This window comes from Lathamus discolor, chromosome Z (assembly GCF_037157495.1).
Source record: "Lathamus discolor isolate bLatDis1 chromosome Z, bLatDis1.hap1, whole genome shotgun sequence".
Lineage (NCBI taxonomy): Eukaryota > Metazoa > Chordata > Aves > Psittaciformes > Psittacidae > Lathamus > Lathamus discolor.
In genome coordinates, this window is record NC_088909.1 from 97,885,033 (window position 1) to 97,901,433 (window position 16,401).

Sequence of the window (16,401 nt, forward strand, 5' to 3'; positions counted from 1 at the left end):
AAAGAGGCTGGAGCACAGACTCACGGTGGCCAGCTCCGGGACAAAGGGGTGACAGGCACGACTGCTTTGTTCCCATCTCCAACCATAGCCTCCTCCGGGAGCCCACCAAGGACAGCCGGCCCCAGCAGCCGCTCCCCGCGTCCCACAGCCGCATCCCCGGCACCCCCCGACCCGCAGAGCAACGCAACGCACCGAAACCAGAGAAGCCCATGGTGGCCGCCATCTCAGAGTCAGGCCCCCCTCGCATCTCAGCGTCTGCAAGGAGAGAGAAAAGAACACAGACAGGGTCAGCTAGGGGTGCGGGCTGGGCTCCGCCAGGCCCTTCCCGCACCGCTGCGCACCTTCCTCCATCGCCGGCTCCTTGCTGTGACTACCCCGGAACCACAACAGCGCCAACAGGAAACGGCCAGGCAGGCGCTTCCGCCAGCACCGCCCACCGCGTCGGCGCGCGCTCCGGGCGCTGGTGGGGGATGCTGCTTCTGGGTCGCCGCAGTGAGACAAGACGGCACAAAGGCACAATGTTATCAGTTCTAAGTAGGGTTAAGTTTGATGGCTTTGTAATGGAAGGTAACTGCGGTGCTTGAAGGTCGTTGACGTAGTTTCAGGTCCTTAGGAGCTTAGTACAAAAAGCGTAAGAAAAGCAAGATAGAGAAACGACCTGGGGATGGGGAGTATCTGGAACTATCAGATGTCCAGGGTGGGCACAGTTAAACTAACTGATAAATAGAAGGACAGGATAATTGCTATGTTTGTGGTGTTAATGAACCCATTAAGCTGGTGTAAACATCTACTGGGAGATGTCCAGGATGGGCACAGTTAAACTAACTGATAAGCAGAAAGCCAGGATGATTGCTGTGTCTGTAATGTTAATTAAGCTGGTGCTTCAAAGACTGCCAGAAGTGCTGAAGATTGTTGAGAGAAGTAAACGACCCTCAAAGAGCACCATCACATATTTGTTTGCATGCGGGAAACTTTCTGGAGAATGATGTAATTCATGTGTAGCCTCATGAATATGTATGTATGCCCAGGGACTGTATAAGGAAGACCAGTGTAACAATACGGTGATACGTTAGGAGGAGCTATGCCCCCTGTCTCCCGGGGGCGCAATAAAGAATACCTGCTTGTCAACTTGAAACTCTTTTGGCAAGTTTGTTCCTGGAATTTTCTCCAAATCAATAGAAACGCAGGATATTTCAAGCTGGAAGATCGAGATCCACGAGGACCATCGAGTGTATTCCCAGCTCCTCACAGGACCACCTAAACTGAACAACATATCTAAGATTGTCATCCAGGCGCTCCTTGAACTCTACAGGATTGGTGCTATGATCACTTCCCTTAACACAGTTTCATTTTATTTCCTGTTGTCGCTAATGGAGTGATGCAAGTCATGCATAAAAGCAGCAATATGTGAAGCTGTGGCTGCCCCATCCCTAGTAGTGTTCAAGGCCAGGTTGTACAGGGCTTTGGGTAACCCTGTCTAGTGCAAGGCGTCCCTGCCCATGGCAGAGGGTTGGAACTAGATGAGCTTTAAGGTCACCTCCAACCCAAACCATTATATGATTCTATGAATATTGATATAAAACAGGGATTTAACAAGTTTGTTAGTAAATGTGACAGTGCTTTAACAGGATTTGATGGCAAGGTACACTTGATTGCTCACTGCATAGAGGACAGGGTAAGACAAAACTGTCAGGACACCCCCTCACTAGTCATGAGATTCAGAAAGGGCCCTCTTGCTTTCCAAACTCCCAGAGAGCAATCTAGGTGTGGCTGGAACCAGACTGTGAATGACGTGTCAATGGCTTACATCTAAAGGATAATAAATGTACAATCAATCATTCATATCACTTAGCTAAGATTTACAAAGTATAGCAGGCTGTTAATCACTCACCTGAATAAATCTGTTGAGACAAGGAATCTCTCAGCCTCAAGGAGTAACCTTGAGAGGTACCTCTACTCAGAGGGAGATCCTGGCATGCAACCTGCTGCACGCAGCAAAGCCTCACAGGCACTGGGCTTTCCATTATGGAGTAAGATAAATGACTCTGTTTCCATACCATCTACAGAAACTTGTACTGTGTCAGACTTTGGCCAGGATTATGGCTTGAGGGTGGAAGCCAACATGGAGGGGGGCATCATTCCATCCCAACACACCCAGTCAGTTGCCAACACCTATAATAAATGCTTGGAACAATGTACATAACATTCCGGCTGCTCCAGCCAACGAGTCGGCTTCAATTGGAGCTTGGCTCAGATGCCTCTATACAAACACCCGTAGCATGGGGAGCAAACAAGAGGAATTAGAAATGTGTGCACATCTACGGGGGTATGATATAATAGGCGTCACAGAAACATGGTGGGATCACTCCTGTAACTGGAGTGTTGGAATGGAAGGTTACAGGCTCTTTAGAAAGGACAGGCCTGGCAGGTGGGGAGGGGGAGTTGCCCTTTATGTTAGGGATAGGCTGGAAAGCATAGAACTCTGTCTGGGGACAGGTGAGCAGTTTACAGAGAGTTTGTGGGTCAGGGTTAATGGAAAACAGCCGTGGGAGACATTACTGTGGGGATCTGTTACAGGCCGCCTGATCAAGGAGAACCTGTGGATGAAGCACTCTACAGACAGATAGGAAAAGCCTCACACTCACAGGCCCTTGTTCTCATGGGGGATTTCAACCACCCTGACATCTGTTGGAACGATGGCACTGCACGGCACAAGCAATCCAGGAGGTTCCTCAATTGTGTGGAAGACAACTTCCTTCTGCAAGTAATAGAGGAGCTGACAAGGAGAGGTGCCATGCTTGACCTTGTGCTCACCAACAGGGAAGGGCTTGTTGAGAATGTGGTACTCCAGGGCAGCCTTGGATGCAGCGATCACGAGATGGTCGAATTTGAGATCCCCAGGACAGTGAGAAGAGCGTGCAGCAAGCTCACTGCCCTGGACTTCAAAAGAGCAGACTTAGGCCTCTTTAGGAGCCTGCTTAGTAAGGTTCCATGGGATATAGCCCTGGAGGGCAGGGGAGCCCAAGACTCTTGGTTGATATTCAGGGATCACCTGCTACAGGCTCTGGAGTGCTGCATCCCAACTAGAAGGAAGTGCAGCAGGAGGGCCAGGAGACCTCCTTGGATGGATAAGGAGCTGCTGAGGAAAATTCAAAGGAAAAAAGAGGCTTATAAAGAATGGAAACAAAGAGAGGCAGCCTGGGTAGAGTACAGGGATGTTGTCCAGGAAGCTAGGGACCAGGCTAAGGCCCAGTTAGAATTAAACCTAGCCAGGGATGTTAAGGATAATAGGAAGGGATTCTACAGGTACGTAGCAAACAAAAAACAGACTAGGGACAAAACAGACCCCCTGAGGAAGCTTTCGGGAGAACTGGCTACACAGGATTTGGAGAAGGCTGAGGTTCTGAATGACATCTTTGCCTCGGTCTTCACTGGCAAAGGCTCTGACTGCACCACCGAGTTCTTAGAAGGTAGATGCAGGGGCTGTGAGAATGAAGACCTTGGGCCCACTGTAGGAGAGGATCTGGTTCGAGACCATCTTAAAAATCTGAATGCGCACAAGTCCGTGGGACCTGATGGAATCCATCCGCGGGTCCTGAAGGAGCTGGCGAATGAAGTTGCTAAGCCCTTGGCCATCATACTTCAAAAATCATGTCAGTCAGGTGAAGTTCCCGACAACTGGAAAAAGGGAAATATAACCCCCATTTTCAAGAAGGGGAAAATGGAAGACCCAGGGTATTACAGACCAGTCAGTCTCACCTCTGTGCCTGGTAAAATCTTGGAGCACATTCTCCTGGAAGGCATGCTAAGGCACATGAAAAACAACGAGGTGTTTGGTGACAGCCAGCATGGCTTCACTAAGGGGAAATCGTGCCTGACCAATTTGTTGGCCTTCTATGATGGGGCTACAGAACTGATGGACAAGGGTAAAGCAGTTGATGTCATCTACCTGGACTTGTGCAAAGCGTTTGACACTGTCCCACACCACATCCTTCTCTCTAAATTGGAGAGATATCAATTTGATGGATGGACCACTCAGTGGATAAAGAGCTGGGTGGATGGCCACACACAAAGAGTTGTGGTCAATGGCTCAATGTCTGGCTGGAGACCGGTAACGAGTGGTGTCCCTCAGGGATCGGTGTTGGGACCGGTCTTGTTTAACATCTTCATCGCTGACATGGACAGTGGGATTGAGTGCACCCTCAGCAAGTTTGCCGATGACACCAAGCTGTGTGGTCCGGTTGATACGCTGGAGGGAAGGGATGCCATCCAGAGGGACCTTGACACGCTTGTGAGGTGGGCTGATGCCAACCTTAATGAAGTTCAACCATGACAAGTGCAAGGTCCTACAGCTGGGTCAGAGCAATCCCAGGCATGGCTACAGATTGGTCAAAGAAGAGATTCAGAGCAGCCCAGCAGAGAAGGACTTGGGGGTGCTAGTCGATGAGAAGATAAACATGAGGCAGTGTGCGCTCGCAGCCCAGAAAGCCAACTGTATCCTGGGCTGCATCAAAAGAAGCGTGACCAGCAGGTCGAAGGAGGTGATCCTGCCCCTCTACTCTGCTCTTGTGAGACCTCACCTGGAGTATTGTGTGCAGTTCTGGTGTCCTCAACATAAAAAGGACATGGAACTGCTGGAACGAGTCCAGAGGAGGCCGCGAGGATGATCAGTGGACTGGAGCACCTCCCATATGAAGACAGGCTGAGGAAGTTGGGGCTGTTCAGCCTGGAGAAGAAAAGGCTGCGTGGGGACCTAATAGCAGCCTTCCAGTATTTGAAGCTGGGTTATAAGGATACTGTGGAGGAACTATTCATTAGGGACTGTAGTGACAGGACAATCACGAATCACTCCCTGCCTGCCAGGCCTGTCTTTTCTAAAGAGCCTGTAGCCTTCCATTCCAACACTCCAGTCATAGGAGCCATCCCACCATGTTTCTGTGATGCTTGTTATATCATACCCGGTAGACATGCACACATCTCTAATTCCTCTTGTTTGTTCCCCATCCTATGGGCATTTGTATAGAGGCATCAGAGGCGAGCTCCAAATGAAGCCGGCTCATTGCCTGGAACTGCTGGAATATCTCTGCATTGCTCCAAGCATTTATTATAGGTGTTGGCAACTGACTGGGTGTGTTGGGATGGAATGGTACCCCCCTCCCCCAACACATCTAGTTTAAAGCTTCCTTGACCAGTCTGGCAAGCCTCCTATCAAAACTGCTCTTCCCCTTCTTTGTCAGATCAGCTCCACCAGCCTGCAGTACACCTGGCCTCCTAAACTGAGTCCCATGTTCTAGATACCCAGACCCCTGATGGGTGGGAACTGTTGAGATAAGACTCCAAGATCTATTGCCTGGGAGAAGGGTGTGAGGAACTGAAATGGGACTCTATGGAACATTGTCTCAGAGAGGCCTCCTTTGTGTCTTAATTTTACTCTTGGGATCATGAAGGGAACCGGTCTGACACTGGGGTTTTCTCCAGGTGGACCCTGACAGGAGGCTGGAATTTCCTTTCTCACGCCAGATGCTTCTCCCATGGCCAGATCTTTCCAGAACAGGTGCTGGACTGATCCAGTAGCAGAGAGTCAGTGCAGTCAGGGCAGCAAACGTGACTTACAAACTTGCTCCCTGAAATGCAAGTTTTAACCAGCCCTGAGACTTCCTATGATATTTGGGAATGCCTGTGTTGTCCAGAGCAGCATCACTTAACAGAGTCCGAACCTTGGTACGTTTAGTCAGCTACAGTCACATTGATGTATCATCCCAGATTATGGAAAAACAGCAGCCATACAGGTCAGGGCAGTGCAAAGGTAACTTTTAACTCTGTTTCCACAGCTTAGCTCCACAGGCACCATACTCAGAATCAGAATCAACTACATTTGAGAAGACCTTTAGATCATGAAGTCCAACAGTTACCCCAGAACTGCCAAGTCCACCACTAAATCATGTTACTAAGGTTTCTGAACACTTCCAGGCATGGTGATTCCACCACTGCCCTGGGCAGCCTGTTCCAATGCCTGAGCACCCTTTCTAAAGAAATTTTTCATACTATCCCATGTAAGCCTCCACTGGTGCAGCTTGAGGCTATTTCCTTGGAACCTGGGAGAAGAGACAGATCCCTACCTCACTACAACCTCCTTTCAGGTAGTTGTAGAAAGGGATAAAGCTCTCCCTGAGCCTTCTCTTCTCTAGACTAAACCCCTCCAGGTCCCTCAGCCATTCCTCATGAACAATGGGGTTGATTGAATAATGGGATTGTAAATGAGTAACTTCAAGGACATTAGGCTTTATTAGCAACTATAGAGATAAGGAAATGGCTAAGATAAGCATTGTGCAAGAATGGGCCAGAACCAACCAGGTGGTTACTGACATGACAACGATCCTAAAACGAACTGATGAAGGCGTGGTATAATGTTTTATGATGTAATGTATAAGTAACTGTCCTGTCCTGGTTTAAACCCAGCCACTCCCTCACTCCCCTTTTCCTCCCCCCACTCTCCGAGGGATGGGGAGGAGAATCGAAAGAATGTAACTCCCATAGGTTGAGAGAAGAACAGTCCAGTAACTAAAGTATAACACAAAACCACTACTGCTACCACCAGTAATAATAATGATAAGGGAAATAACAAGGAAAGAGAATACAACCGCTCACCACCCGCCGACCCATACCCAGCCCAGCCCGAGCAGTGATCTAGCCCTTTGGGGTAACTGCCCCCAGTTTATATACTGACATGATGTGCTGTGGTATGGAATACCTCTTTGGCTAATTTGAGTCTCTGCTTCCTCCCGGCTTCCTCTCCTCCCTGGCAGAGCATGAGACTCGCATGAGTCCTCGGTCGCAGTAAACATTACTGAGCAGCAACTAAAAACATCGGTGTTATCAATGCTATTCCAGGCTGAAAGTCAAAAACACAGCACTGCACCAGCTACTAGGAAGGAGAAAAATGACTGCTACTGCAGAACCCAGGACAGTAACTCAATGAATATATATGTAATCTTGCAAAGGGTTAACCAATGTCCAGGGGGGTAGGTTAAGCCGCTTGCCTGACAATGTAACTGCTTGCTCATGCTTATTCTACTCGCCATGTATGCTAGAACAAGATGTAAGGACATGGCTATTGTTAAGAGGTAGGGACCGTGACTTGATTCCTGTCCTTTGGACACCTAGGCCGGCTGAAATTGGCTCTGCACTTTGGATAATGAGGGAGCATGTGTAACGACTAGTGGTGAAAAGTTCAGGCTCGAGGAAGACTCATTTACTTCATCTTGAGACCCTCGCCCACGAGCACTAGGAGGCACTGCGCATGCGAAAAGGACTTCTTAGCTCATTATAATACGAAGCGGGGATAGGACATGAATATGTATAGGCGTGTTGTGCAACCTCATGTATATGTATAACTTTAGAGAATAAGTGTAAAGAGAAAACGACTCTGAGGTCCGCATGCCTTTGGAGGAGCTATCCCCCATGCGTCTCAGCGCTGAATAAAAGCATACCTACTTTAAAACTTTAATGACTTGTGCAGTCTATCCGCACATCGTATGTTTAGGGACAATATAGTCACAGCCTGGGTAATGCTCGAGAGAGACACGCTAAGAGGCGCTATCCCCCGACGCCGCAATAAAGACTAGCTGCTTGTCAACTTAAACTTCATTGGCGAGTTCCTGGAGATTTCTCCTGACCACTCGCCACGCTTGTGCTCCAGACCCCTCACCAGCTCTGTTGCCTTTCTCTGGACCAGTTCAAGCACCTCAATGTCTCTTTTGTAGTGAGGGGGCCAGTACTGAACATGTGTGCCTTTGCAGGCCTGTCCCCTCAGCGGCTTTGGCTGACATCACTACACTTGAAATCAGCGCATGTTCGCTTAATATATGCAGTTTCGCCACAGTACCACAGCACGCTTGCGGTATACAGTGTCTCTGGCTGAGCTGTCACGGCGCTCCCCGCAGGAGCGGCAGTGCCGGCCGGGCTGACAACAGGCTACACAATGCTGATGGGCGCCGTTTCCCGCCGCTGTCCTCGGGGCCGCCCCGTGCTTTTAAGACCCGTCCCAGCAGCTCGGGCGGCGCCGATGGCGGCGCCATGAGCGAGCGCAGCCACGCGGCGCAGCGCCGCCCCAGCTCTACCTTCCGCCCCGCCCCGCCCCGCCACTAGTCCCGCTGGCGGAAGCAGCCTTCGGCGCCGTAGGAGGACGTCATGCGCGCAGGGCCTGCCGGGATTTGGCGGGCGGCAGAGCAGCAGGTGGGCAGGGCGTGCCTTGCCGCTGTGCGCGGAGCCCCGGCCTCGGCCCCGGCCCCGCCGTTGCTGCTGCTGCTGCTGCCGCCATCGCCATGCCCACAGCCATGATCCCCGCGGCGCCCGCCGCTCAGGAGGCCCTGGAGGTCGCCGGCCGCATCATCGATCGGCAGATCCAGGATGATCGCTGCTACCCGGACCTGTCTGAGCTGCTGGCCGTGCCGGCGCCTGGTGAGGAGCGCTCGGTTGCCCGTTGTCTCCGGCACTATGCGCCTGAGCCTCCCCGGGGCACGGGGCTTGCCGAGACCTCGGCTGCCCAGCCGGCCTCGCGGCATCTCTCCGTCTCCTGGGAGGCTACCGACCGCCCCGGCAGAACCCGGGGCCAGCAGCCGCGGGCCCTGCGTTCTCCGAGAGCGTGTCAGGGCTGAGCCCGCGGCTCCTGGGGCTTGAAGGGCGGAGGGAAGAGAGCGTGTAGTGAGCGCTTTGGTGCGGGTGGAAGTGGTGGGTGTGAGATCTCTCCGTGGCAGGGTGTGCGCTGCAGGAGCAGTGTGCGTGGGTTGGCTCCGCAGTCCCATTTCCCTCCAAAAACTGAATAAAAGAGCCCTCATTTTCTTTTATGTCTGTTCTGAAGACTGTTCAGAATGTTCTTAGGGTCACTAAATGTCCAGCACCATCCCTGAGTTACAAGCAGCTTCAAAACCTCTCCTAAGCCTCCTTAACGGGCTTTAATTTTTCTATAGCTGTATGTCACACACAGTTACAGTATAAGGTGTATCTCTCAAACAATGGTTTTGTTTTCCTTAAAACGCGCCAGTATTTGCTACTTCATTGGTGCCTACTGTCTGGCAAAGAGGGCTGTGGAGAGCTGATCCAGAGCTGTATGTGACCTAATGAATACAGATGTACGAATGCGAGGTTGCAACCAAGAGTATCTGTTTTCTGTTATGATACAATGTGATGTGAATGGCCAAAGAGTAACTGCCCTAGCAGCCTCATGGATACACGTCAAATAAAATAATGGGCGTATATGGGTATTTTAAATTGTACTGGGAGTACATATTAGCTCTTAGGTGAAGGAATTTGCCTTGTTAATACGCATATTTAATGTCTGGCCATATGAATGCCTTGGGCGACATAGTTTAGTTTGAGGTGCCCCTGCCATGGCAGGGGGTTGCAACTAGCTCATCTTAAAGTCCTTTCTAACCCTAACCATTTTATGATTCTATGATTCACAGTAAAAAGGGGGTAAAGAGTAGGCTGGGATCCAAATGAGTTACTGTAAGAGTTTGTTTGCAAATCTGTTTGCTTATGTCTGATTTGAGATGGAGGTTTATTGTTGAGGGCCCTGCTCCTACAGGAACCTTGGTTCACACATTTGTGAATAGTGGTATTTGTATGCTTAAAGTCTCTTCTGATCAAGGCTTTTCTCTTTTTATCTTTTTTTTTTTTTTTTTTTAATAATAGTTGGAAGGCGTGTCCTATTTATCTGGAGTAAATTGTGAAATATGATTAGTCTAATTTGGATTTCACAGATTGAGGAGCAGTTGGGTTAAGACAGAATACAACCTTTTTTTTGGGGGGGGAGGGGAGGAATTTCTCATTCTTTATAAGAAACCTGATCTTTTTTATTGTTATTACTTGCAGGTAGCCCTACTGTTTCTGGTATGTCAGATATGGATTATCCTTTGCAAGGACCAGGTTTGCTGTCAATACCTAATCTTCCAGAAATCAGTGCGGTCCGCAGAGTCCCACTTCCCCCAGAGCTAGTGGAGCAGTTTGGACGTATCCTTGTGAAAAAAATGTGTTAGTTTGCCTAAGTGACAACGTTAGAATAAAACTTTTTTTTTTTTTCCCCAGAATTTTCTTTCATGGTATTTCTGTCAGAGTCCCATAATGAACTTTGATATTGTTCACTTTCCCTTTTTAACACTCTTAACTGGTAACAAGATCCATTTCGTAGGGTTGCTGGTGGAACTAGTTTCTGTATGAAGAACTTCTAATGTTTATGGTAAACAGTTTGTGTACTACTGTATATAAAGTAATACTATTTCTTTTCTGAATGCTCCAAAAGGGATTTTACCTTTGCTAGCTAAAATGCATTTAGTCCTTACATCAGCAGAACTTCAGATATGCAGTGCAATTGTATGATGGGAGTATTTCCAGAAATTAGTAGAGCTTGGCTGACTATTGACAGTGACATCTTTATGTGGAACTATGAAGACGGGTATGTAAAGAACGCATTCTTGGCAGGCATATGGTATTATTGGTATTATCATGGAATTAAGTGACTGCAGTAAGGAGAGATTGTTTACTGGTAGCTCAGAGGTGTGACAGTCAGTTTACCTGATCTTGATTTCTTTCAAGTTTTACTAAAAGTTTTAAATAGTAAGGTTTTAAGGATTTTTAAGAGTTAGTAATATTGCTGCCAAATCATCCTGAGGTGAACGAAAGGGGTTTGCTTAGGGTTAGACATAGCTAACCCTAAACTTATGTTGTATTTATGCTTTGACTTTGCTTATTAAAAAAAAAAAAAAAAAGTAGAAAAAAATTACACTAATTGCCTAAGTTTACTAAGTAGATTTAGTAAGTACTCTGATGCATGTTGCTGATAATTTCCACAATGGTAAGTAATACAGCATTACTACTTAGAAGTATTGTGATTGAAGCTCTCCTGCCTAGCTTATTTTAAAGATGTATAAAACTAAAAAAAAAAAACTTGATTATATTTTCAAATGGCAGTGATATGTTTGTAATTTGCAGGTTTTCTTCTTTCTTTGCCTCTGTAGTAAGAATTCTTTTAGTAAGAGTTGCTTTCTACATATTGTTGCATTTCCTGAAAAGATAAAAGTTCAGATTGTGGCTCACATAGCTCCTATCCATGCATTTACATTGTGCCACAGTGTATTAAATACATTCCCCAAATAACACTGCATGCTGTTACTCATAAGGTGCTGGGAAGTAGGTTAGGAATTCTTGATTTAGGTAATTTTAGTGGGGGAGAATCTTGTAAGTTTCTCCGTCTTGATGTGAATCCATATTGTAGATGAAGCACTGTGTAATTCAGAGTATGAATTAACAAAATCAAAAAATACAAAACAATGCAGCTGGGCATCAGGTTTGACACTCAGCTGTAGGCACTCCAAGCAGCTGAAATGATTGCCTATATAGTTTAGTCGCAAAACTTCTCTGTCATTCTATTCTGCTAGACCTTTCACTCAAAGCAAAAGGTGTAGATGGCTTCAGAGTGCTAAAATAATTATTGTTTAAATATACAGAATGTGATTAAATTTACCTTATGTGATACTAGACAACGAGTTTTATGCAAGTTGTTTTTTTTTTTTGCTTTTGTTTGTTGACAGGGGAGATCTGGCTTATTTTGATGGACTTAGTGAAACTATTCTTGCAGTGGGTCTTGTAAAGCCAAAGGGAGGTAAGAAGTACATGACAGTGACTAGAATTAGGCAGTTACTGCACCTTCTATATATGCTTTATATATATGTATACATATGTAAAAATCTGTTTTGTGTGTATATATGTAAACATATGATACATGGGTTTGTTTTGGGTTTAAAAACATGAAATTATTTACAAGCCAAAAATAATACATAATTTATCAATCATTTTTTTCCACATCATACTCTAATATTGCGTTGTTCATAAATTTAGACATTCAAGTGATAATTTCCATGAGATCCTGGTTTCTAGGTGTTCCAGCTCTTTTGGTAGCTAATACCCAGATAACATTGAAGTCACAGCTGAATTTGCAATAGGACTGAGTTTAAAAGATGCATGTTTATTAGGAAAATGTAATTTTAAAGATCCTTTATTTCATGAACTGGAAGCTGAACCAATGACGGAAACTCCTTCCTGATTCTAGAGTTTCACAGATCGTTCTATCTTGAATATGATGTATTTCCTCTAATCAGTCTGTGTGTCTTTCTCGTGGACACTTTGGATATGACATTTGATCTGAGAGGCTGACTGCAAACCAGTATTTTGTTTTCTCTTTTTTAGGTATCTTCCAACCACATGTACGACACTTACTTGTTCTGGCTACCCCTGTGGATATTGTGATTTTAGGGCTCAGTTGTGCTAATATACAAGGAGGTAATTCTCTCGCCTTCCTGTTACCTTCCCATCTCAACTATCAGTGCAGTTGTGCATTAACAAATATACATGATTTTTTTATTAGCAACCATTTAAGAATAATAATGAAAAAAAGAAAATGACCATGTGTGAACCGCCTTGTTAATTTTTAAGTTGTATTATGGATGGGGGGAAGTAGTTTTTATGGGTTGTGCACTTGCTGAAACTTGAAACTCCCATAGGAGCATTGAATTGCATTATTCACCTGTTTAACATAAAAAGAGTTTTCAAAAACAGGTACTCCTGTTAAGTAAACAGCATGTTGGAGAGACAGAGAAGAGATGGAGCATGAATCTTTGAGCTGGTGAATGCAGGTCGTTAAGCTGGTTGGCATTTGTATTCCAACCACAGAACTGAGAATCTGATAAGACTTTTTTTTATGCCATATATATTAATAGAGAAAATATAAAACTGTTCGGAGAAAGTAAGAGGATTACAGTCTTTTGCTCTATTTTTATACTATCTTGATGTGAAAGACAAAAAAAGAAATCTGTGGTATGGGCTTGTTGCGATTTAGAGGAGATGACAATGTATAGAAATGAAATACATTCCATTTTCTTATTTGGAAACTTATAAAGAGAATTTGCTGTATTTTTTTTTTTTTTAAAAACAGATTTGTTACTCTGCAGTTCACTTTGGAGAACACCTATTCCAGAGCATGTTCAGTATTTATGAAAATTACTCTTTTCTGTTTTCTGAAATGCTTCTTATCACAGACCCATAATGTTTATTGCAGCGATTCAGAATCTTAAAGAGGATTTATTTATTTATTTAAGGTGCTGGATCACTCAATGACAGTATGTCTGGTGGAATGCAGCTGCTACCAGATCCTCTCTATTCACTTCCAACTGACAATACTTGCGTTATGGCAATAACATCCAGTGATAATGGGCGTATCTTTTTGGCTGGAAAAGATGGCTGCTTATATGAAGTAGCATATCAGGTGACTATATTTTTCATTATTTCATGGTTGTGGCACCTAGGCGCTAAAAATCCTAAAACAGTCAGGTTTGCCATCTTTTTTCTTACATAATTGTGCATCGCTTGGTTGTGTAGCAGCTCTGACAACTTAGTGTAGATCCATTTTCTTTGGAGGAGTAGTAATTACATGAGGAATAGCAATGTAGCTTTGGTCAACTTCAGAAATAAAATTGTGACATCCTCCACCCTTTTTCATGTAAAATTTTCCTTATGATGGTCACCTTTAATGATCACCTATTTCTTTTACTTGAATAGTACATACTTTTTCAATTAAGTCAGTGGTGTGTAGTTAGTTTTGCTTGCTTTCATACTTGTCCTGTTAGTAACTTATATTAACTACTGGGTTTTTTTTGGGGGGAGGTTGTGTATGTGTGCTTCTTTGTTTTTCTTTCAACACAATATTTATTTTAAATTGTAGGCTGAAGCAGGCTGGTTTAGCCAACGCTGTAGAAAAATTAATCATTCAAAGAGTGCGCTGTCTTTCCTTATTCCTTCATTGCTGCAGTTCACATTCTCAGAGGATGGTAAGTACTGATATTAAAGACATAGCTAATAATTTTATGTAACCTCTTAAAATAATATTACCACGAAGTCAGACTGAATAGTTTCCTCAGTCAAAGCATTTAGTTACTGCCAATGACACTTGCAATGGTTGATGGTTATAAAAATCAGGTCACCCGTGTATCTAGTTCCAGATATAGATACAAAAGCCTGGAAAGTTTGACATATGTAACTAAAGTTGGTGTTCTCTAGTACAAAACTAGTATGTGCTTAGTGGGATCACTGCAAAATGTAGAATCTGTAAGTAATGATTTTATTCTGTTTCACTGTTCAGTGAAAAATTAATGTGAAAATATAAAATTTTTTGACTTTTTTTTTTTTGTTTACTAATGATTTGTGGAATTGATTGCTGTTTAAATCACTTCTGGTGGAAGTCCTGTGTGTGACTTCTGAAGTTTTTGTTAACTTATGATTAATTATTTTGTATTCTGTCTTAAACTTGTTTTCGCCAAATCCCGTGTTGATTTGCTGGTTCTCCCCTTTTTCTGCCCCTTCACCAGATCCTGTAGTTCAAATTGCCGTTGACAACTCTCGAAATATCTTATACACCCGCTCAGAAAAAGGAGTTCTGCAGGTATGTGCCGCCTTCTAATGAGTGTTGGCTGTGTTAATAATGTGAATATAACTTACAAGTTTTCCTCAATACTTGGGAATTCCATGTAGGTATGTCAGGATAATAATCCAGTTTATCTTTCTGTAAAAAGTGTGCTGATGACCTAAAATACTTCCTTCTGAGGAAAGAGTGGCCTTTTGGTCTTCCCCTCAATTTTATGGTAACATGAGGGTAAATTAAAAGCAGAGTTTGAATTGCTGTTTGATTGGCTAGGCTGTATTAATTAATGCACCTGTAAATCGCTAAGGTGTATTATTGAATTGCAGGTTTATGATTTGGGTCAAGATGGTGAAGGAATGACCAGGGTTACTTCTCTTTCACAAAATGCTATAGTGTCTGCTGCTGGGAGCATTGCCAGGTATGTTCATGACAATTGTAAGGTTGTAGGTTCTCTTTAAAGCCAATAGTTTCATGCTGTATTTTTGAAGACTTTTGTTTGCTTATTTCTTTGTATGGAGAGTATATATATTTTTTTTTTGTGGTTTGGTCTTTTTTTTAGAACAATAGATCGTTCTGTATTTAAGCCTATTGTTCAAATAGCAGCAATTGAAAACTCTGAATCCATAGACTGTCAACTACTAGCAGTCACACATGCAGGTAAGAAAAAAATGCTAATTGCCCCCCTTTTAAACTGATAAATGGCATTTGCATGGTTTAGCAAAATTGTGACCTGTTTTTTTTTTTGTACAGGCGTACGACTGTACTTTAGTACTTCACAATTTAAACATCCAACAGCTCGTCCCTCCATGTTAACCTTGGTTCACATCCGTTTGCCACCTGGATTTTCAGCTTCTTCTAATGTGGAGAAGCCCTCAAAGGTTCACAGAGCTCTTTATAGCAAAGGTAAGTAGTGGTGCACAGCTCTGGTGAGATTGACTTTTCTCTGTGTGTGTGTGTGTCACAGTCATTATCACACTGATTTTACAATAACGGGAGATTTTTTGAAGTGGAAGGTTGTCATGCAAAGAACTCTGTTCATGTGTTATTCAACCTTTTTTTTTCTTCTATACTCCCCCTAAAGTATCATAGAATCATAGAATAGTTAGGGTTGGAAAGGACCTCAAGATCATCTAGTTCCAACCCCCATGCCACGGCAGGGACACCTCACACTAAACCATCCCACACAAGGCTTCATCCAACCTGGGCTTGAACACTGCCAGGGATGGAGCACTCACAACCTCCCTGGGCAACCGATTCTAGTGCCTCACCACCCTAACAGGAAAGAATTTCCTCCTTATATCCTATCTAAACTTCCCCTGTTTAAGTTTTAACCCATTACCCCTTGTCCTGTCACTAGAGTTCCTGATGAAGAGTCCCTCCGCAGCATCCCTATAGGCCCCTTCAGGTACTGGAAGGCTGCTATGAGGTCATAGCATATTACTGGTGGTAGCAGTAGTGGTTTTGTGTTATACTTTAGTTACTGGACTGTTCTTCTCTCAACCTATGGGAGTTACATTCTTTCGATTCTCCTCCCCATCCCTCGGAGAGTGGGGGGAGGAAAAGGGGAGTGAGGGAGTGGCTGGGTTTAAACCAGGACAGGACAGTTACTTATACATTACATCATAAAACATTATACCACGCCTTCATCAGTTCGTTTTAGGATCGTTGTCATGTCAGTAACCACCTGGTTGGTTCTGGCCCATTCTTGCACAATGCTTATCTTAGCCATTTCCTTATCTCTATAGTTGCTAATAAAGCCTAATGTCCTTGAAGTTACTCATTTACAATCCCATTATTCAATCAACCCCATTGTTCATGAGGAATGGCTGAGGGACCTGGAGGGGTTTAGTCTAGAGAAGAGAAGGCTCAGGGAGAGCTTTATCCCTTTCTACAACTACCTGAAAGGAGGTTGTAGTGAGGTAGGGATCTGT

General features: G+C 44.7%; 2 protein-coding genes across 2 annotated transcripts in view; one reads left to right on the top strand and one right to left on the bottom strand.

Moving 5' to 3' along the window:
- The window catches only part of WDR70 (WD repeat domain 70), a 119,727-nt gene extending 119,248 nt beyond the window's left edge, over positions 1-479 (bottom strand). The window contains exons 1-2 of the mRNA XM_065662898.1: positions 342-479; positions 193-255 (exon numbers count right to left, since the gene is read on the bottom strand). Of these exons, the coding sequence (XP_065518970.1) occupies positions 193-255; positions 342-351 (73 nt within the window). The 5' untranslated portion in view covers positions 352-479. The remainder of the gene's footprint in view (positions 1-192; positions 256-341) is intronic.
- A 7,710-nt stretch (positions 480-8,189) lies between these two features.
- Positions 8,190-16,401, top strand: part of NUP155 (nucleoporin 155) — a 35,529-nt gene continuing 27,317 nt past the window's right edge. Inside the window, exons 1-11 of the mRNA XM_065662533.1 lie at positions 8,190-8,460; positions 9,874-10,011; positions 10,357-10,453; positions 11,589-11,659; positions 12,244-12,336; positions 13,152-13,318; positions 13,775-13,880; positions 14,418-14,491; positions 14,797-14,888; positions 15,030-15,127; positions 15,221-15,373. Coding sequence (XP_065518605.1) covers positions 8,325-8,460; positions 9,874-10,011; positions 10,357-10,453; positions 11,589-11,659; positions 12,244-12,336; positions 13,152-13,318; positions 13,775-13,880; positions 14,418-14,491; positions 14,797-14,888; positions 15,030-15,127; positions 15,221-15,373 — 1,225 coding nt within the window. The 5' untranslated portion in view covers positions 8,190-8,324. The remainder of the gene's footprint in view (positions 8,461-9,873; positions 10,012-10,356; positions 10,454-11,588; positions 11,660-12,243; positions 12,337-13,151; positions 13,319-13,774; positions 13,881-14,417; positions 14,492-14,796; positions 14,889-15,029; positions 15,128-15,220; positions 15,374-16,401) is intronic.